Source organism: Macrotis lagotis, chromosome 2 (assembly GCF_037893015.1).
Source record: "Macrotis lagotis isolate mMagLag1 chromosome 2, bilby.v1.9.chrom.fasta, whole genome shotgun sequence".
Lineage (NCBI taxonomy): Eukaryota > Metazoa > Chordata > Mammalia > Peramelemorphia > Peramelidae > Macrotis > Macrotis lagotis.
The window spans coordinates 264,667,984-264,689,532 of record NC_133659.1 but is presented as its reverse complement, the minus strand read 5'-3'; the positions used below and the strand labels follow the sequence as shown (position 1 = coordinate 264,689,532).

The following is a 21,549-nucleotide window of genomic DNA, read 5'->3' as shown; positions in this document are numbered from 1 at the left end:
CACATGAGACTTCGCACTAGGGTAGTAGTTAACTGACACGAACATATATGAGAGAATATGGAGGCAAAACTAACAAGATTTGGTAACTGGATGAGATATAGATGTGGGATAAAGGAAAATCAGGGATCACAGATGATATGAAAACCTGGATGACTAGAAAGAAAATCATGTCTTTGACATTAAATAAGGAAGTTCAGAAAAGGGACAGAATTTGGAGAAAGTAATGTACTGATGTTTTACCAAACATCATAATGTATCCAAGCCTATTCATACTTTGTGATTTGTATCAACTAAAATGTAAAGAAGATGAGGGAAAGTCCTTACTTTCCCTTTATTGACTCAGCATAGAGCCCTATGTGATCTTGGAGAAGAATTTTCATGATATTTGTATAAATACTATTTCAGGTACTTGGGAGCCCTGAGGAATTGTTTATAGCTTAGAAAGGAGGTTTCTCAGCAGATGGGGCAGAAGGCTATAAGGTGTTGGATGATAAAGATAAGTGAGGTTATTTGGAATAAAAGTCCGACAATTGCTTTCTCTGCATGGGTAGAGTTTTCTCTTCCCATCCTCTCATTTGTTGTTATCCAATATACTACACCAGAGTCCAGTATATTGCCACAAAAAATAACAAATATGAATATCTATGAAAATATAAAAATATCTAGACTCATCATGTGAACCATAGATAAAAAATCAGAACGAAAAATTATTTGTATCTTCTGTAAATGCAAAAACATAAATTTCAGTGAGAATTTTTAATGTTTTGCCATTAATGTCTTCACATTTATTTATGGACAAGCAATTGGGGGGGTAGTAAAAATTGATGTGCTGAAAAAAAGGTGAAGAAAAATGAAAGTAATTTCAAAAATAAAGTTTAATTAGCACACCAGCCTAGTTATGGATGTGAAAAAATAATAACAGAAGTAGGATTAAAATGAAAAATTCTCTTTGCCGCTGAATCATTTGGCTTGGAAAACAAATATGGAGACTTTGAAGATAGCTTTGTCAATAGATAAGGATATAGACATCTGGACTAATGGTTGATTTTCTCTTTTCCGTATGACTTCTGGATTCTCCATGATTTTTCTTGTTTGATAGTAGTTAAATGTGGTTTAAAATGAAATCCTGACCTGTCAGTAGCTGTCATTTCCAACTCTTCAGAAATCAGTGGAAACTACTAAAAACAAAAGATGTGAGTGTATCTTTATTAGACAAATATATAATGCACAGTGTGACCAAAAGAGGCTGATTATTTATCACATCTGGGTTAAATAATATTTGTGTGTATTAGATGCATTTTGCTAAAAATTATGAAGAAATTATGAGATCAAAATTATGTAATTGTGAAGAATTATTCAGTGTCCATGTCTGGTCCATGCCTTTTAACTAAAACTGAAAAAGTTGCCAATCTTAATATACAAATATCCCTAAATACAGCTAAAAATGACAAAGGGATGATTTGTACATCCAATGAAAAAATAACAATTAATTTGAATAAAAAAAGATCTAGAATATCATGGAAAATAATTTAAAATGGTAGAAATGAAGCAAAAATAACACATCATATCTCTTTCTGTATCACAAAATAGAAACTGTGAAAAGTATTTAGTACTGGTTGCAAAGCAGAAAAGTAAATGTAAGGTTTGAATAAGTAGATAAATAGATGGACATAAAGATATGGACAATGATGTAGGTATAGATATGTACATAAAAAAACCTTAAAAGTATACCAATAGAACAGACAAGGCAAAGATGTATTAAAAAAATAAATGAAGTCTAAAGATTTTCTTACTGAAATACCTCAACTATGGGCTGCTAGCACTAAGTTCTAAAACATTTCTTTTTCTAGAACAAAAGGTGTTACTCTTTGCCATTCACAAACTGTTCATGAATTTGTGTGTCAACCTTGAGCAGGGGCCATGCTAATCTTTTCTGTATCATTCTAATTTTAGTATATGTGCTGCCAAAACGAGCACTATTCACAAACTCTTAAGAGTTCCAGTAAGTACATTTCTGTGTCTTATGATCTGCCAGCTCACACCTACTGCAATCCTAAACCTAATTGCACAATCCCTAGCTGCCTAAATAAAAAGAACTATCAATCCTACTACCTGCTCCCATTCTCTCAGCCCCACCGACCCCAAGACTTCCCCTCTCGATTTTAATCCAACTCTGTCAATTGTTTGCTACTTTTCTCTTGAATTTTCTTTCATTTGATAATTTAGAAACTTTCCTTCATCTTAGAACTTTCTCTGTCATACTCCCATCATGATTTAGGAGTCACAGAAAAGCCCCAGAAGACAACAATCCTGGCCTCCCTCTCCCCTACTGGATATAACTTTTCATATATTCCCTACACTGTCAGATGGAGGCACAGTCCTTGTTCAGCATTGCCAATTATAAACCCTCCTCTGCAATCATTTCATAAAACCTCCTCCTGTCAAGGTATATTGATATCTCAGTCTAAATTCTTTTTTCATTTTTTTCTTAATTTAGGGCACTGGGGCTATGTGACTTGCCCAAAGTCACACAGCTAGGCAATTATTAATTTTCTGAGGCTGGATTTGAACTCAGGTACTCCTGATTCCATGGTTGGTGCTCTATCCACTGCACCAGCTAGCTGCCCCTGAGGGTTTCTCTTAAGAACTTTAGAACTGATTGTGCAACATGGGATACACTGGCACAGGACCAAACAGCCTGGCATGGATCATCAATGAGAGTGCTGCGCTCTATAAGAAGGGCAGAATTGAAGCAGCTCAAAGGAAATGAGACATCTATAAATTAGATTTCCACCCCAGCTGTTCACATGGATTTTTTGACCCAACCTGTGGTAGAGCATTTTGAGCTCATATTAGACTTGTCATAGTGAGACACATTGTAATTTGTCTCAAACTTAGTGATGCCATTTTGATCTTCTTTGATAATGAAAGACAAGATCCAACCCACCAACTAAGTCAGCAAACTGATCTCCTTGTGAGTTTTCTTGATCTAAGTCGCCAAATTTCTATTGGATCCTTCGCCTTCCCCCTTTGTCCCACTCAGACAAATAACCTCCAGTGCAAAACTCACTGAAGTCTTACAGAATTGGTGAAGTGAAGGACATTACCTGTCAAGTGGAGTCAATTAGAGAAGGTGATAGCTCTTAGAAATGAGTTCAAGATTTCCGGATAGAAGCAAGTGTAAAGCAGAAGATTTTGGCCTCCAATAAATTCTGTCAAATACATCAATTGTAAAGGAGGAGCTTTGGAGATTTTTTTCTCCTATCTACAGATTCCTTTAATTCAGAGAGACCAAAGCCATTGAGAGATTCAAACCATTTTATTGTTGTTGCAAACCAGAAGGATCAAATTCACACAAATTATCACAATCCCACTTGCCTACTCTTCACCATTTCCAATCCACATCTTCCCTGACATCTCTCACACCTGCTTTTCCACATATCCCAAATCCACTAAGTCTGTCCACTGTCCTGGGCACTTATAGGGGCCTAGAACAAAGCCAGGACCAGGCCAAATTTGAGGGTTATGTAAGTATCACAAGTATAAACAATGCTGTGTAACTGGGACAACATCTGATCAAGTTGGACAACTTTAACTATGTGAAATTCATATTCACAACCAGGACAAATTCCTTGCATTATGACCAGAAATTTTAGGCAAAAAAGATCCTTCTACTTCAGTGTTTGGCTCAACAAGTGTTCTTTAAATGAACCTTGAGAGTGAGTTTTTGAGTTCACTCATTTCTTATTCTTTTTTGTCTTCATTCTATTGATTTTTCTTCTTCCCTTGTTAGTGAGGCACCATGACACACCATCACACCAAGAATCACCAGCTTGTGATATCTGGCAACAAAAGGCAATAACCCAGTATATCCCAATCTGTTTCTTGAGGGCCTTATGAGGAAAGGCCAACTTGAATATTAGTTCAATGAGAGACTGGTTAATATATATAGGGTTATACCATCAAGAGACATTAGGATACATAGAATATCTGTTTTCAAATAACACATGCTGATGCTTTTTGGCGTGATGGTGTGCCATGGATCCTCCCTGATACAATAGAAAGTGAAACTAATTCAATCCCAAGAGATTCTTGCAGCAGACATATCATCACTGTTGCCTATCAAACTGGCCATGGGGTGGAAAAATTCTGGAAAAGACAAGTGAGAAGGATGCTTTGTGCAGCTTTTTCCTTTACATAATAAATATAATTCTACAAATCATGTCACCTGTTATTTTGATACGAAAGGACTAATAAGTAGTAGTAATAGTTGTATGAGTAGTAGTAGTAGTAGTAGTAGTAGTAGTAGTAATGGTGGTGGTAGTAGTAGTAGTAGTAGTAATAACAGTAGTAGTAGTAATAGTGGTAGTCTATTGATATGCTGTTAAGGTTATAGTTATAGAGTTATAGAGAAGTTATAGAGAAGTTTCAAAACTCCCAGATTAAGGAATAATTATATCATGCAAAATGACAAAAAGAAAAACAAATGACAAAAAGAAAACAAAAAAATGAAAAACTACTTAAATACTGTGGAAAAAATTCAAGATTTCACAAAACCCAGCAATTTTTACTGTTAAAAAGCATCATAGAGGGGCAGCTACGTGCCGTAGTGGATAAAGCACGGGCCTTGGAGTCAGGAGTACCTGGGTTCAAATCTGGTCTCAGACACTTAACAATTATCTAGCTGTATGGCCTTGGGCACGCCACTTAATTCTGTTTGACTTGCAAAAAAGAAAAACTAAAAAAAAAAAACCTAAAGAAAAGAAACACCATAGGTCATAGAACATTATATTTTGAAGAGTAAAAGAGCTGGATTTACATCCAAGAATAACTAACCCAGCAAAGATGAAAAAAATCCTGAATGAAAAGAAAATGGATTTCACAACTGTAAGATTTTCAGGTATTTGTAGCAAAAAAAATGAGAATTTTGTGGAAAACATTAATGATCAAATAAAAGGTATTCATTTTGGTCAATGTATTGGTTTATAATATGTATGATGTGGTCAGTTTTCTTGAAACCATCACCCATATTTAGTTAGTTTGAGAGAAAGTATGGGCTGAGTTGCACATGACAGGGTGAGTTTAATAAGAAAATTGGAAAAGAAAGGATAAAAAAGAAAAATTATATTTAAATTCTTTTCTATTTTATTCTATTATAAAAATGGGGCTTGAATGGAAGAACTAATACAGAGAAAGCAGCTGGGGTGAAAGGTTGGTATTGTTAGAATGTTTTTTCATCTGGCTTGAAAAGGAAACCAGGTGTACATCTGGAAGGGTGTAGAAGTCTTCTGAACATGTTAGAGAGGTGAGAAACCTGAGAAACAGGTTTGAGAAGGGATTTTTACAAGACTGTGTAGTTTGGGATTTGGGAGGCTAGAGGGAGAGTATAGGTGATCTTGGAGGTATGTAAAGATTCTGATTTGAATGGGAAATGGGAAGGAGACTTTTGGAAGGTTGTGTGGGATAAGGAATGGGAAGGTGAGGGGAGAAGATAAGATAACAGAAATAGGGACTAAAGAGAGTCTGAGAAAAAATAGTATTGGAGGGAAATTAACAAATAGTGATTATAACTTTGAATGTGAATGGGATGTTTACAACAGTTCTCTTTGTGGTAGCTAAGAACTGGAAATTTCATGGATTCCCATTAGTTGAAAAATAATTAAGAAAGTTGTGTTGTAGGATTTTGATGAATACTATTATACTTTATGAAATGGTGAGCTCAGGATTCTTATAAAGACATATAAAGACTTGAATGAAATGGAAAAGTGTGAAGTGAACAGAACTGAGTCTATTTTATATCATAATAGAAATATAGCTTTAAGGATGACTTTATGCAGATAGGACTATTTTAAATGACACATTAAAAATACAGTTTATATGAAGAGAGAGATTTTCTGCATCCTAAGAAAAAATTGATTAAAAAAAGGTATGAAAATTTAAGGCAAAGAATTTATATCATTTATTACCTTTAGGTAAGAAGTATGAAAAATTTTGCATATATGTTCCTTTTTTTTCTAGTGGTTGCCATCTCCAAGACTAGTTAGGGGGAAGGAAAAGAAGAAAAAGAAAAAAAGAAATCTAAATAATAACTTTATTACTTATAAAAGAAATGGAAATTGTACATGATAGATTTGCAGTTTTATTATAATCTTATTACACTGTTATGGAAATGTTTCTTTTATTTCATAAATCTAAAATAAAATATGCAATAGATATAAAAGCAAGAAACAAGGGTAGATATTGTAGAATTGATATGGTCATGGAAAAGACATTAAAAGTAATGTCAAGAATCAGATCACTGAAGCTCAGTGGGAGTTAATGGTAAAAATTGAAATATAAATAACACAAAATGGACAGACAAAAAGTATACCACTCCTGTACAAGCAGTTGAATCATTTCTCTGAAGGACAGCCCTGTGAAGCTGAGTACATTGACTGAGAGACTTTTGAGCTTGTGACACTGACTATAGTATATATGAAAAGACATGTACTTCAACCTTCACAGAGAGAGAGCAGGGATTCTAGCCAAGATCCCACATGTAGCCAATTCAGATCCAGATCCTTATTCTAATGACTACTTCCCACTGTCATGTTCAATCTCCACTGAGGAGTTGGAGCTGTTATCCAAATCCATTCACTACAAATCCTTGTCCTACTGGGTTATTCCTGCACTATAAATCTCCAATAAATTATTTCCTTCTTATTTCCATTATTGTTGTTTAGTTGATCTATAATGACCCATTTGAGGTTTTCTTTTCAGAGATGCTTGAATGGTCTGATATTTCTTTCTCTAGTTCATTTTATAAATGAGGAAACTGAGGTAAAGAGGGTTAAATTATTTGCCCAGGCTCATAAAGCAAGGAAGTGTATAATGCCAAATTTGAACTCGGATCTTCTTGATTCCAGAACTCCATTCATTGTACCACTTAAATTTCCACCACTGATTAGTTCCCACTCTCAATTTGACCAGTTAATATTTCCTCAATATTATCAATATTCAGTTAATATCAACTAGTTTTAACACGGCAGTTACTGAAAAAATAGTAGCAAACAAATAGGGTTATTTATTGAAATAATTAAGCAGAAACCAAAGTACAGAGAATTATGAACTCCTCGAGAAAGATTGCCCTTTACTTTTTTTTAAGGTTTTTGCAAGGCAAATGGGGTTAAGTAGCTTGCCCAAGGCCACACAGCTAGGTAATTATTAAGTGTCTGAGACCGGATTTGAACCCAGGTACTCCTGACTCCAAGGCCAGTGCTTTATCCACCATGCCACCTAACCACCCCCCCCTTTACTTTTTTAAATAAGCTCAAATTTTTACACAGTGCCTGGCAGTTAATTGGCAATTAAAAAATGTTTATAGAATGAATGATTGCATGACCTGATTCCTTTTTTTTTTGGAACTACCTCATTCTATGAGGAAGTTCCAATAGCCTCAAGGACAATGATGATAAACTGTGGGCACCCAGGAACTTGGAAAAGATTCACATAAACTCTGTTTCCTCAATAGCCTTATGCAAGATCATAATGATATACATCCTTTACCTTGAATTTTCCTAAATTCTGTATTGGTTGTGATAATGATAGATATATCCATCAATTGTCCTAGGCAAAGGCAATGCCCCAAATCTGGGTTTAGAACTTTTCTAACAATTGTGTCAAAGGATCTGCTTAGGTAATTTTACATGGAATTTGGGAGTCCATTGGATTTTGCGGAATTTCCTGATACAAAGCAATAGAGATAGCAACTGAAAGGAAAATATGGGATGGTTCCCAGAGTCTTAAATTCTTTATGGAATTGGGATATGAACATAAGTGCCAAAGATATACCAGTTGATTTCCTGAGAAAAGGAGAAGTCATATCAAATTTAAAATTCTATTAGAGTGTTTCTATGTTTCCTGTGAACTATGATTCTTTCCTTCCAGAATTTCAATTAAGCATGAGGGAAGAGTCCCTGGAGAATGATTTGCTGAGCAGATCTTTGACTAGGGGACTGCAGTACCTCCCATAGCAGGGCTCTTTTTGGCAGAGAGGGCCCAGAAGGGGACATTAGCACCACCCAGATCCCATTGGATTCGTTCTCTGGTCCCAGCAATGGCTGGGCCTAGTAGTGGTCAGGTTTTAGAAGAGGTGTCACTGTGAAGATTCCAAGAGAACCTCTAATGCCAACATATCACTCAAACAACATGGACACAGTTGTGCAAAACACAATGGTATAGTCTGGCAAGGAGGCAATGTACCAGATCCCAATTGTGGCAGGGTTCATAGTAAAATCTGAGCAGGCACAGTAGGGGAGTGTCAAAACCAGCGGTCAGCTAGGTGGTGCAGTGGATAAAGCACTGGTCTTGGAATCAGAAGAACATGACTTCAAATCCAACCACACATACTTCATAATTACCTAGCTGAGTGACCTTGGGTAAATCATTTAACCCCATTGCCTTGCAAAATCCCTCCCCCCAAAAAAAGAATATCTAAAACATCTTTCTTTTTTCTTTTTTTTTATTAGGTTTTTCCAAGGCAATGGGATTAAATGACTTGCCCAAGAGCACACAGCTAGGGAATTATTAAATGTTTGAGGCTGGATTTGAACTCAGGTATTCCTAAATCCAGGGCCAGTGCTCTGTCTACTGTGCCACCTAGCTGCCCCCTCGAATTTAATAAATGTAAGTGTGATTATATGGAAAAAAATCTGACAATTGCTTTCTCTGCATAGGTAGAGTTCTCTCTTCCCATCCTCTCATTTGTTGTTATCCAATATACTACACCAGAGTCCAGTATATTACCATGAAAAATAACAAATATGAATATCTGCGAAAATACAGAACTATCTAGACACATCATGTGAACCAGGGATAAAAAATCAGAATGAAAAGTATTTGTATCTTCTGTAAATTCAAAATCATAAATTTCAGAGAGAATTTGTAATGGTTGGTCATTACTGGCTGCACATTCAGTTATGGACAAGCAATTTGGGGGGGTAGTAAAAATTGATATGTTGAAAAAAGGCAAAGAAAAATGAAACTAATTTCCAAAATAAAATTTAATTAACACACCAGCCTAGGTATTGTCATGAAAAATAATATCAGAAGTAGGATTAAAATGAAAAATTCTCTTTGCCACTGAATCACTTGTCTTGGAGAACAAATGTGAAGACTTTGAAGATAGCTTTGGCAATAGATAAGGGTAAGGACATCTGGACTAATGGTTGATTTTCTCTTTTCCATGTGACTTCTGGATTCTCTGGGATTTTTCTTGTTTGATCATAGACATTTCCGGATACTGGCATCGAGGATACACATATTGCAGAATAGTTGTGAAATTCTTGTACAGAAAAAGCCACATAGGCAAATGGAAATTACACAATGTGTTAAAAAGTCCCTTCCTGGGAATGCAAATTCTGTAAATGTCAATAAGGAAATCATTAAACAGTTTCTTCACTTTGAAACCACTAACAATTGTTGTCTGAAGAGATTTCTTACAGGTGTATATTCTTTAGACAAAATTAAAGTTTTGCATACTATATATTATAGCAAAAAAAATTAAAACTTTAAAATTTTCCCTGAGTAGGAAACCAAAGATAAGGCTCTTATACTAAATGAGTGAATTAACAAGCAAATTATATGTCAAGTATTAGTCAATCACTTTGTCAGCCTCCAAAGACAGAAATCTAAAAGTAAGATTGTCCCTGTGTTTCAGAAGTCTACTTTCCAATGGTTTTATTGCTTTTCAAATCTGTGAACACAAAGTCACAAAATGAATGGGTCACAAAAGCAACAGAGAGCTGAATGTCTATGCTGTAAACTAGCAAAGAAAACAATGAACAAACAGAAGAGTCATTGTTGGAGGAGCTGGAACAAGGCAGAAACATATGCAGTTTTTTACTGTTTTTTTAGGAACTTAAATATTAAACAAGTAGACCTCTTAAACAATGAATGGAAAGAATGTTATAAAGGAATATAATGGAATGTGATTGTGAAGTAAGAAATGAGAGATGTAAAAGACATAAGGAAATAAGATTTATAGGTACCAATGCAAAATAAAACAAATGGAAGAAGTACCAACACCAATGACTAAATGGAGTCAATGGAATACTTTCTATAAGAAAGGTACAGGGGCGGCTAGGTGGCGTAGTGGATAAAGCACAGGCCTTGTAGTCAGGAGTACCTGGGTTCAAATCCAGTCTCAGACACTTCATAATTACCTAGCTGTGTGGCCTTGGACAAGTCACTTAATGCCATTTGCCTTGCAAAAAAAAAACAAACAAACAAGAAAGTATACTCTAGGGAACTACAAAATCAATAATAATTGTAAAACTTAGCTGATAAAATATAATTGCTTCACATCAGAGATGCACACCTTGTCAAAAGGAATTGTGTTTTTTTTTCTTTCTTATATGACAGTTTAATTCTGGACTAAGAAAGGGATGGAATAATCAGAAATAATTTGCCTCTTTTATTTATTTTTCTATTTGTCTTATATATAGCTTGCTGTGTATAAAATTGTATCTTTTCTGCCCCATTAGATTGTAATCTTCTTGAAGACTGGGTCTGTATTTTGCCTCTTTTTGTATTTCCAATGTTTAGTACCCATTACTAAACAGTACCTAAAATATTGTATTAACTCAGTAAATATTTATTGGATAGAAATAAATATTTAGTTTTACTATACATATGTTTTATGCTTACAATATTTAAATATGTAATAAATTAAAAGACATCAATAATTAATTTTTACAGGGAGCAGGGAAAGAGGGATGAATCTTACCAATCTCAAGGATTAAACTTTACCATAGATCCAAATTCTCAAAAAAGAAAATGTACTCATAGGAGAGAATATATTAAACATTCCATATTTCTATTTAACATAATAACTATCTCTCCCCACCCCAGCAGAAATCCATCCTAATTGTTCCTGTATTGCTGCACCACAGATAGCAGTTTTTCTGGAGGAAAGGAACTAAGAAGTCATTCATTCCCCTCTTGCAGGAAGCTTATCCCTGAAGCAAACTCCCTAACAAGGATCTACAAGAATCAGGACAAACTCAGAGGTGTCTCCTTAGACAATAGAAGCAGGAAGGCCACCTGGGCTCCCTTTCTCTGAATTTCCCCTTCTCCACTTAATTATTCTCAATGAGCTTTTATCAGACCCAATAGTATAATCTTGACCTGATTTTGGCTTATCCAGTATATTAGGTGCAACATGGCATTGAAATGGGGCACTTGTTCTCCAATCAGCAGTGAATTAAAGGAAAGTTTATTTAGGTCATATAAAAGAAATTGTCCTCAAAAGAAATATTTCATTTGATTCTATTGACCAATTTCCCTGTTGTGAGTCTTGCTATTATGGTGGTTAAGTTTGAGAGGGTAACTTTTGTTTTAGGTCACCAGGAAACAAGGGGAAGAGATATAAGTGGTCATAACTTCTTCCATACAGCCTGACCATGGCCCAAGATGTTTTCCTCTGTGTCTGAACATCAGTGATGAAGAGTTTCCCATTGCTGGGATGCAGTTCTCTCCCCCCTCTTTCAGGCATAGCTCTGCTCCGGGCCCTACCACAGTTGGAATCTGGTATCTCCTCCCTTTGCCAGGTCACACTGCTTGACACCACTGTTTCCAGTTTGGGTTGAATGTTTCTGTGGGTACTAGAGGCCTTGATGGAGTCTCAACAGTGACCCCCTCCTCATGGACTTGACCAATACTAGCGTCTGTCACTGCTGCACCGGAGAACTACCCTAATGATGGGGCCTGAGTGCTGTTAATGTTCACTTCTGCAAGGTCCTACAATTCCTGCATTCTGACAATTGCCAGGCTGAGCCCTGCTATGGAAACTGCCACTATCTGTCTATTCTCAGACTTGCCCAGTAAATCATCCCTCAAGGGGTGCCTTATTCATGCCTCAATAGAAATTCCAGAGGAAAGGAATTATAATTCATAGGAATAAGAGAAAAAGCAAGAGATAAGGATGTCAAGGAAGAACAGAGATAAATGGAAGTGAATCACAGAATGTGTAGCGATAAGGTGTAAACAAAAGTGAGGAAAATTAGTAACATGTAAGGTGTGAAGGGTGTTGAACACCAGCGAATTTTTCTATTTTATGTTAGAAGTGAAAGAAAATCACTGCCGTTCATTAAATAGGGCTGTAGTGTGGTGATATGGTCTCACTTGTGCTTTCAGAAGATAAATTTGAAAGATGAGTGAAGGGTGGAGTAGAGTGGAGTGAGGAAACATTTGACAATAATTCTGGTGAGGAGGTGATGAGTAATTCTACCAGGGGTGTGAAAATGTAAGAAGAGAGAAGGGTGTGTTTACCCTTAAATGTTATGCTGACTCAGTGGCCTATTATTCCCAGTTCAACTTGTCAGTCAGAGTTAAGAGAAACTCCTTTGGGAAAAGTCTTGTGGAAGCCAAGTCCACAGCTTTTCCTATTACCTGACATGGAATGAGCTGAATTCTTTTTACAACACTGATCTATCTGAACTGTCTATAAATATTATGAAAGTTCCTAATAGCAACTGGCCTCACCTTGAAAGTACTACTGATGTCAGTGACAGGTTGCTACCTCGACCTGTTTTTAATAAACTCCTTTAATTTTCTTTGTCTTTCCTGAATCAGAGGTAAAGCCCTAATGAAGAATTCTCTTTCAACAATTCCAGTTATGTTACTATAATGAAATGGGATAGAATGTTAATTTGAGCTACTCATTCTACTTTGGATGGCTCTTATTTTTAGCAACTTTTTCCTCATATTGATTGAAATCTACAAATCTGTGATTTCCACAAATTGTTCTCAGTTGTGCTATCCCCACAGAAGCTGAAATGCCTAATCTGGTGCTTCCTGATGAGGTTCATTCTCATATTTATAAATTATAAACAGTTAAACGTCAAATATCAAGTAAATATTATGTTTTGCAACATCCATGCACCTATTCTTCTCCATGCCTAACTGATATTTGTAAAGTGACCTAAAGTCTTTGAATTGTTTCAGATATATTATCTTAGATGAAGTAAATGAAACTTTCATATACACACCAGGCTCACACTTGGGGTCTTATGGACAACATAATATTTTCCCACAAAGCTCTAGGTCCCATTTCTTGCTCTGCTATAGTTTATTCATGGTTCTAGCAAATCTACATTTAGACACATACAAGCTATGTCACCCTGGGCAAGTCACTTAATCCTATTTCCTTCAGTTCATCATATGGAAGAAAACAAAAAGGAGCTGCAGAAGCTTACTGTTTCTGAGTCATTTTAATTATTTCTTATGTGACAAACCACAGCAGTATCTTTGCAAAGGAATTCCCAAATAAGAAATAATTAAAATGACTCAGCAACAATAAGACATTAAGTAACCACAGAAATTAGATAGAACCATGGATAAAATATAGCAGAGCAAGAAATGGGACCTAGAGCTTTGTGGGAATATACCAAGTTGTCCATAAGACCCCAAGTGTGAGCCTGGTATATAGACATATATGTATATGTATATGTATATGTATATGTATATATACACATATATGAATAAAGATTATCTTTGCCTTTTATGTATGAAAGATTTCTGTGATCCTCTGACTTTGAATTGGCATTAATCTTGATCCAGGGGGATTTAAGCCATTATCTGAACTCGAAGATTCATTGATCAATCAGTTGTGTTCATATTAGGTAAGTCCAGTATAACCCTAGGAAAGCAGAATCTATCCGCCATCTCTTTACTCTAATTGGCCTTTGGGACAGAGGAAGAATTACCATATCATGCCAAGTGCCAAGTCTTCTGCATTAAGGGCAAGTGGGGAAATATAGCACTAAGAAATTTTGATGTCCATATACGTAGGTTATAGAGTCCTGAAACAACAAAGCAGAGGATATAAAGAGAGAGGTGAAATACTGGGCCCCAACTCCTACAGTTGGAGCAGTTTGATCACTCAAAGAACATGAAAGTACTCCTTCTATTGGGGCTCATTTACCTCACCATGGCAGTCCATGGCAAGATGATGAATAAATGGGAATTTGCCAAAAAAGCAAAGAAGGAGGGCTTAGCTGGCTACCATGGTGTCAGCCTGGAAACCTGTAAGTATGATTTTTTTGGTTGGCTAAGACCGGAGATGATAGTTCCAAAGGAATGAATGATTTTCTGTTCTTATTCTTTAATTTCTTTGAGTGTCAATATAATAGGAAACAAAAGTTCTACTTGGTTCCTCAGAAGTCAGATTTTAATGAGTAAGATATTAGGGGTAGAGGAAGTAAATTCAGATTATATTTCACTTAAAACTTGATCTTCTATCAAATCTATTTTACTAAATTAATAGGTTATGTCCCTAGAGGTTTGAATAATCTGAATTGTAAATTTTGTATTTGATCACACCAACTGCCTCCAGTTTTACATGATGGTTGAAATGGATGGCATGCCCTGACATAGAGTCATCATTTATAAAAGCTGTCATTTTTTAAGTGGTAAATTCTGGCCAAAAATAAAATGCTTTCTTTGCTCAGTATCCAGCTCAACAGATGTGCTCCTATGCTACTGAACTGAGGAGCCCAAGCAAGAGATAATGGCTATCACTGTCCAAACACATTGGGAGGACAGTTCTAAATTGTGTTCCAGAATTAGGTTGATAGATTTCCTGTTCTCCTGATATAAATCACAGCTGTTCTTACTGCTTGATCTTTGCAATATATTGTTAAAATCTCCTTCCTGGCATAAGAGACAGTAGGTGAACATGATCAGTCAGGAGACAGAATGTCTTGTTTAAGAAAAGCAATGTCCATGAAGAGAAGAATATGTGAGGTTGGGAGGAATGGTCCAGCAGTAAGAGGAAAACTAGAAATCTAAAATGGGGATTGGATTCTAAAAGGTTTTGGAAAACCAAACTGAGGATCTACATTAACAAAATCAGAAAAGAATGGAAGAAATGGCATTTTAAACAAAGCTTTAAATTGATACAGGGCACACTTATTTGCATCATTAATATTTTCTCTGTCATTTTCAGGTTAAATTCTGATTTGTATTATTTGCCAATCTTCTAAGTGTCAAAGCTCACACTGAAAACTTAACCAGTAGTTAAGTCTAGAAACAGTTAATGCCTTATTGTTGCTGAGGCATTTTAATTGTTTTTTATTTGGGAATTTCTTTGCAAAGATACTGCTTTGGTTTGTCATTTGCTTCTGCAGCTCATTTTTGTTTTCTTCCATATAATGAACTAAAGCAAATAGCATTAAATTACTTGCCCAGGGTCATAAAGCTTGTATGTGTCTAAAGCTAGATTTGAATTTCAGTCTTCCTTATTTAAGGGCCAGTAGGCTATTCATTGCACTACCCATAGACTCTATCAGAGAAAAAGAAGAATTACACAATTCATGTTTATTGATTTTCCTGGATAAATATGACTGGATATAAACTCATCACTATTAATCCTTTATAGGGGTGTGCACAGCAGAGGCAGAAAGTGGTTTTAATACCAAAGCTACAAACTACAACCCTGGAGATAGAAGCACTGATTATGGGCCATTTCAGCTCAACAGTCACTACTGGTGCAATGATAACAAGACACCAAATGCAAAGAATGCTTGTAATGTCAAGTGCTCGGGCAAGAGCAACTTAGGGATTTGGGGCACAATGAAACTGCTCAACAATGCAGATACTATACTGATTAAAAACTTGCACAAGGAAAAAAGTTTTAGGAGGTCAATATTAAATTCCATTCCCTGTTTCATCATTCCCAAACCAAAAAAAAGGTTATTTCTCAGTCTTTTTTGACTGGAATGTCATCAGTCAGAAGGATTGGACACAGATCCTTCAACTTTTCATTTTATTTTAGGTAACTATCTAAACTGACTTCTATTAAGAAATGCTTTTTGATTAGAGAATGGCTGTAATGGAAATCTTCATGAATTCAGACTGATTCTATTAGTCCACATTATAGGATCATAGAACAGAAGAGATCTTACAAGTCACTGAGTCCATTACCCTCACTTCACAGATGGTTGAACTTCAGGGAAATAGAGAAATTTATCCAAGAGCTTATATATAGGAGAAGTGTCCAAGAGGAGATTTGAACCTTGGGCTACAGCTTCTATATGTAGCAGTTGTCTCTATGCTACTTCTACTCCTGCCTATTTCCTGTGACCAGTGAGTCAAATTGTGCTTTTTCCCAACCTTTTCTTTTGTGAGCCTAGTCTATTGGGTGTAGGTGCTAGAAAGCAGGGTTTGATATTAGGAAGACCTGGCTTGAAATACCTCATTTGGCATTAGCTGACAACTGAGTGATCATTGAAAAGTCATTTTAATTCATATAATCACTTATTATTCATTCTTTCTTATCTTGTTTTAAGGATGTACTAACAAGAAAGAAAGAAGGAAAGAAAGAAAGAAAGAAAGAAAGAAAGAAAGAAAGAAAGAAAGGAAGGAAGGAAGGAAGGAAGGAAGGAAGGAAGGAAGGAAGGAAGGAAGGAAGGAAGGAAGGAAGAAGGAAGGAAGGAAGGAAAGAAGGAAGGAAGGAAGGAAGGAAGGAAGGAAGGAAGGAAGGAAGGAAAGGAAAGAAAGAAAGAAAGAAAGAAAGAAAGAAAGAAAGAAAGAAAGAAAGAAAGAAAGAAAGAAAGAAAGAAAGAAGGGAGGGAGGGAGGGAGGGAGGGAGGAAGGAAGAAAGAAGGAAGGAAGGAAACAAAGAAACAAAGAAAGAAATTAAATTTTATCCATTTTAATAAAAAAATAATGAAAAACTATTTCCATTCCATTGACTTTGTTACTGATTTTTTAAAATAAATGATCTTCAGCCTTTTGTAATATAATGCACCCTGGAATTGGAGTCAAGACATTTGGCTCTAATTTCAAATAGCCTCTGTGTTTTAGCATAGATAATTCACAGCTTCTATTTGAGTTTCCATTTTCTCATATGAAAAGTGGAGCTAACTCCTGGCATCAAAAGGTTATGGAGGAAACCACACTGTGTACACCTTAAAGTAATATGAAAAATTTAATTGAAGTGTGAGGTTCTGTTTAGATGTATTTTTTTACTGTCTTTTTCTACTTTTTCTACATTTGTCTAAACTTTAGGTGAATAGTCTTACAATATGTTTTTTCTGCTATAAATTATGATTCTTTTAGACAAAATGAACTCAAAACTTGGTTTCCTCCAATATGTTTTTTCTGCTATAAATTATGATTCTTTTAGACAAAATGAACTCAAAACTTGGTTTCCTCCTTTGTTCATTTCTCTTTCAGAACTTTTGGAAGATAACATCTCTAAATCAGGAAAATGTACAAAGAAAGTTGTAAAAGAACAAGGCATGAAGGCATGGTATGTTTTCAATAAGTAAAAAGAATCATTCCTTTCAATGATGGGCATGTTCAGTGGAAGAGATTATTCAAAGATAAAGTATTGTATAACAGAAACTAAGCTTGTAGGGGTGTATTTACATTAGCAACCATTTTTAATAAGATTCTGGAGGACAACCTCTTCTAGTAAATGTCTTAGGGTTGTGTGATGTTACTTTGCTAATTCTACAAAAGGACAATATATCACCATAATAATTATCCAATAGGAAGTACAATGTTTGAATTTTCTACTGAAGGGTTCCCTACTTGAACCACCAGATGACTTGTATGTCTAGACTGTACTAGAGTTAGCCCTTTCCTGAGTGGCTGCTGTATACATCTGATGACCAGAGAATGCTCAGTCAGAACATGTTAGGTGACTTATGCCATACCATTCTCTATGTTATCTCAGCACAAAGCAGCTAGTATTATGCACTTTCTAGTGAGATTCCAAATAGGATCTGAAATGAAATATTGTTCAAAATATTGAAAGAAGAGATATGTGTCCTATACCAGCTGAGAAGCCTTTAGACCTTTTGGGTTTTGTACTCTCATTTCATTGGCCAATGTATTCATTGATACAGCAACTTAAAATCAAATGATTATGAATTTTATTATCCTAGAATTATTATTCTCTAAATTTTTTTTAATTATCATGTCTTGACTATCCTGATGTGATGAAATTGAAAATATTACAAATTTTAATATATGGATGTGATCAAATACAAATAAAAATAGCAAAAGGAAGATTTATAGTTCCAAACAAAATAATAGCAAAAATAATGGATTGTGGAGCAGGATGCTTTCAGAAAAACCTGGAGACACTGAAATTACCTGTTGCAAAGTGACATGTACTGTGTACAAAGTAAGTTATATTTTAGGATGGTCCCGATGATACAGTGATCCAAGATAACTCTGAGCGACTTGTTATGAAAATCGACATTGATCCACCCCCCCCCCAAAAAAAAGAGAGGGTGGTGTTTGAATACAGATTTAGGCATACTTTTTTGTTTAACTTCATTTTTGTTAATTTCCCTCTTTTTGGGGGGGAGGAATCTATGTTTTCTTTCACAACTTGACTATTATGGCAATGCTTTGCATGACTACATACTTATAACATGTCAGAGTACTTGCTTTCTCAAAAAGGGGGAGTGAGCAAGAGGAATAAAGAATTTGGAACTTAAAATTTTTAAAATAAATGTAAAAATGTTTTTGCATATAACTTGGGAAAATAAAATAATAAATAATAAATACCCTTTTAAGAAAAAAAACAAAAGAATTTAGGCAAAATAATTCTAGATTAAGGGAAATAATTAAAAACAGTTAGAATGAAACAAGAATGGCACCTCCAGATGTTCAACTATATTCTAAAATAGGAAATGTCAAAAGTATTTGGTACTGGTTACAGATAGATATGTAGATATAACTACAGATGTAGCTATATACATTGTAAACCTTTAAAGTATATCAATGGACTAGACTAGGAAAAATAATAAAAAAGGAAACAAAAACTCACATTCTAGGCTCTTAAGACATTTTGATCCTGATTCAATTATTCACAATTATATTTATTCTTTTCAGCTTTGCATTCTATGAAACTATGGTGGGCTTAGAGACTAAGCTCCTTATTTCTAGTATTATGGCCTTCAACAATAGGCCTCAAATGAAGGATCACATTGAAAGACACTATATTTCTTACTGTTAGTACCCCACCCATGAACTTATAAAACTAGGTTCAAAATCACTTCTTACTCAGTACTTGAAATTTGAAGTACTTGAAAACTGAAAAGACAAGTTTATTCTTGGGTGTTCATGAACTCTTAAAGGCAAGAGATGCAGTAAAGATAGCCCCATGTATTATGCATGACCTGCCAATTCCTATCTCCTCCTCCCCCAATCCCAGTTACACACAATTCCTAAATAAACACAATCCTCTCCTCTGCTACCGATTCCTATCATCTCATCCCCAGCTATTCCAAGAGGTCCCCTTTCAACCCACAAGTTCTGTCAACTGTTCCCTAGTTTCCTCTTCAATTTTCTTTCATTTTATCATTCACAAGTCTCCCTTCTTCATCTTAGACCTTTCTCTCTCACATGCCTTCCTGGGTCAGGAGTCACAGAGAACTCTCAGAAGGTACCACAGCCCTGGCTTCCCTCTCTATTACAGGATGCACCTTGTCATATACTTCTCCTACTGGATTAAAAGGAGTCATACTCCGTGTTCAACATTGTCAATCACAGATCCATCCTCTGCCATTCCTCCACAAATCCTGGTTCCTTGAAGCTTTACTCGATACCAATTTATCCTCTATCTAGATCCTGTTGCATTGTCTATCAACCGTGTGACTATCTGGATGTGGGAATGAGGAGAAGATATATTGAGAAATAATGCAAAAATAACATAAAAACAAAAAAAGAATGCAAAACTCTTAGAAACCCTCTAAAATGTCTTCATCTAACCAGTATCGTTTATCATTTTCCCTATAGTTTATAAACATAGGATATGTTTTTAAAAAGTCTTACCTTATGATTACAAAGCCTTGACCTTATTTTGAGTTTTTTTAATTTACACACAGATAGTTTTCAACATTTATCTTTTTGTAAGCTTTTGAGTTCCATCCACATTTTTCTACCTCTCTTTTATCCATCCTCCTTTCCATGATAGTGAATAATCTTACATGGCTATATATGTATAATAACGTTTCCCACATTTCCATATTATTCATGTTGTAAAAGAAAAAAGGGGGGAAAGCCATAAAAAGGGGAAAATAAAAATAGCATACTTTAATTTGCATTCAGATTCAATAGATTTTTTTCTGGAATGGATGGCATTTTCCATCACAAGTATTTTAGAACTATCTTCATCAATGAACTGCAGAAAAGAGCCCTTGTCCATCTAAGTTGATCTTAATGAGTACACTGTTGTCCTGCTTCTGCTCTATTCATTCAACATCAGTCTTTTCTGAAGTCTACCTAATAATAATTTCTTATAGAATAACAGTTCATCATAGCATTCATATACCATAACTCTCAGCCACTTCCCAGTGATGGACTTCCCTTCATTTTTCAATTCTTTGCCATTACAGTAATAACTGCTGCAAATATTTCTAGTTAAGTAAAGTGGTTTGTCCAAGATCATATCAGGAGAAGGAAGCATCCAAGGTGACATTTGAACTCCTGTCTTTCAGCCCCAGCATCTGGATATGGGAGATATGGTTTTGCTACTTTTAACCTTGATTAGCTCTGTGATCAGATAGCAACTTTGCTTTGTTTTTCAACCTGCTATTCTGTATAGTCAGGCAACTTGGTGCAATGACTAGAAGGCTAGGATTGGTACCAGGAAGACCTTGGTTTAAATATTCATTAGTCATTAGCTCAGAGCTGAGTGAACATACAAAAATCATTTTAACTCAGACAACTTTCTAGTAATCATTTGCTCTTAGCTTATTGTAAGCACAAGTTAAGAAAAAAAAATTACCTTTTAAATTTGCAAGAAAAAAATTTAATGAAAAAGGATTTCCATTCATTACTGACTTTGTTCCTGCTGTCATGTGCCCTGAACTCTGGACCTTGGGTCAAAAGACCTGACTTTAACTTCTTCCATTATATGTGTTTGATCATGGAAAATTCTCATCTCCTCTAGGAGTCTCAATTTTCTTATCTGAAAAATGGGAATAACTGCCTGCTTCCTAGGGTGACATAAAGAAAAAAATAATAAGCGTTAAAGTGATAGAGAAATTCAAGTAAGTTTGTTTGAAAATGCTCTGTTCCACTTGGGTCTGGAAAGAGATGAATTAACAAATAGGCCTTTCTCTTGTGTACTTCCATTTATCTGAAATTAAGCAAAATTATCTTATAATATTGCTTCTACTGTCTTAACAAGTAGTATTAGTTCTTTTGGATAAAATGAATTTGAAATTTGGTTATATATTCTTGCAATTCTCTTTCACAACTCCTGAGTGATAAGCTTATTAAAAGAGTACAATGTGCAAAGACAATTGTGGATCTATCAGGTATTCAGGGAATTACATGCCAGTCAGTATAAAGAAGAATGGGCATGTTCAGTGAAAGAGGTTCTTCAAAGATAAGCCTATTCTGCTGGGTATTATACAGCAACACTAGGCTGGTAAGGTATTTTCATGTAGCAATAATTTTTAACAACAATCTAAGAGAAACAATCTATTAATAAGAATCCTTGGACTGTGTGGTATTTCTTTGCTAATTCTACAGAAGGACAAA

The 21,549-nt window shown here is 35.3% G+C and overlaps 1 protein-coding gene, 1 long non-coding RNA gene and 1 pseudogene across 2 annotated transcripts in view; 1 reads left to right on the top strand and 2 right to left on the bottom strand.

Annotated features, from left to right (window-relative positions):
* The window catches only part of LOC141514932 (uncharacterized), a 237,193-nt gene that overhangs the window by 99,643 nt on the left and 116,001 nt on the right, over positions 1 to 21,549 (bottom strand). The window lies entirely within an intron of this gene.
* On the bottom strand, positions 1,878 to 1,977 carry LOC141515679 (U6 spliceosomal RNA; annotated as a pseudogene).
* On the top strand, positions 13,881 to 17,327 carry LOC141511677 (lysozyme C-like). The gene is made up of 3 exons (XM_074220776.1): positions 13,881 to 14,066; positions 15,419 to 15,583; positions 17,218 to 17,327. Exons 1-3 carry the CDS (start codon positions 13,931 to 13,933, stop codon positions 17,310 to 17,312), a joined length of 396 nt encoding a protein of 131 aa, XP_074076877.1. The 5' UTR covers positions 13,881 to 13,930; the 3' UTR covers positions 17,313 to 17,327.

Bases quoted from the DNA above. Each gene is read 5' to 3' on its own strand.
- LOC141511677 (XM_074220776.1), top strand. From the start codon at position 13,931: ATGAAAGTACTCCTTCTATTGGGGCTCATTTACCTCACCATGGCAGTC. The intron at 14,067-15,418 runs GTAAGTATGATT...AATCCTTTATAG, and splicing joins TGGTGTCAGCCTGGAAACCT to GGGTGTGCACAGCAGAGGCA. The intron at 15,584-17,217 runs GCAAGAGCAACT...TTTCTCTTTCAG, and splicing joins TTGTAATGTCAAGTGCTCGG to AACTTTTGGAAGATAACATC.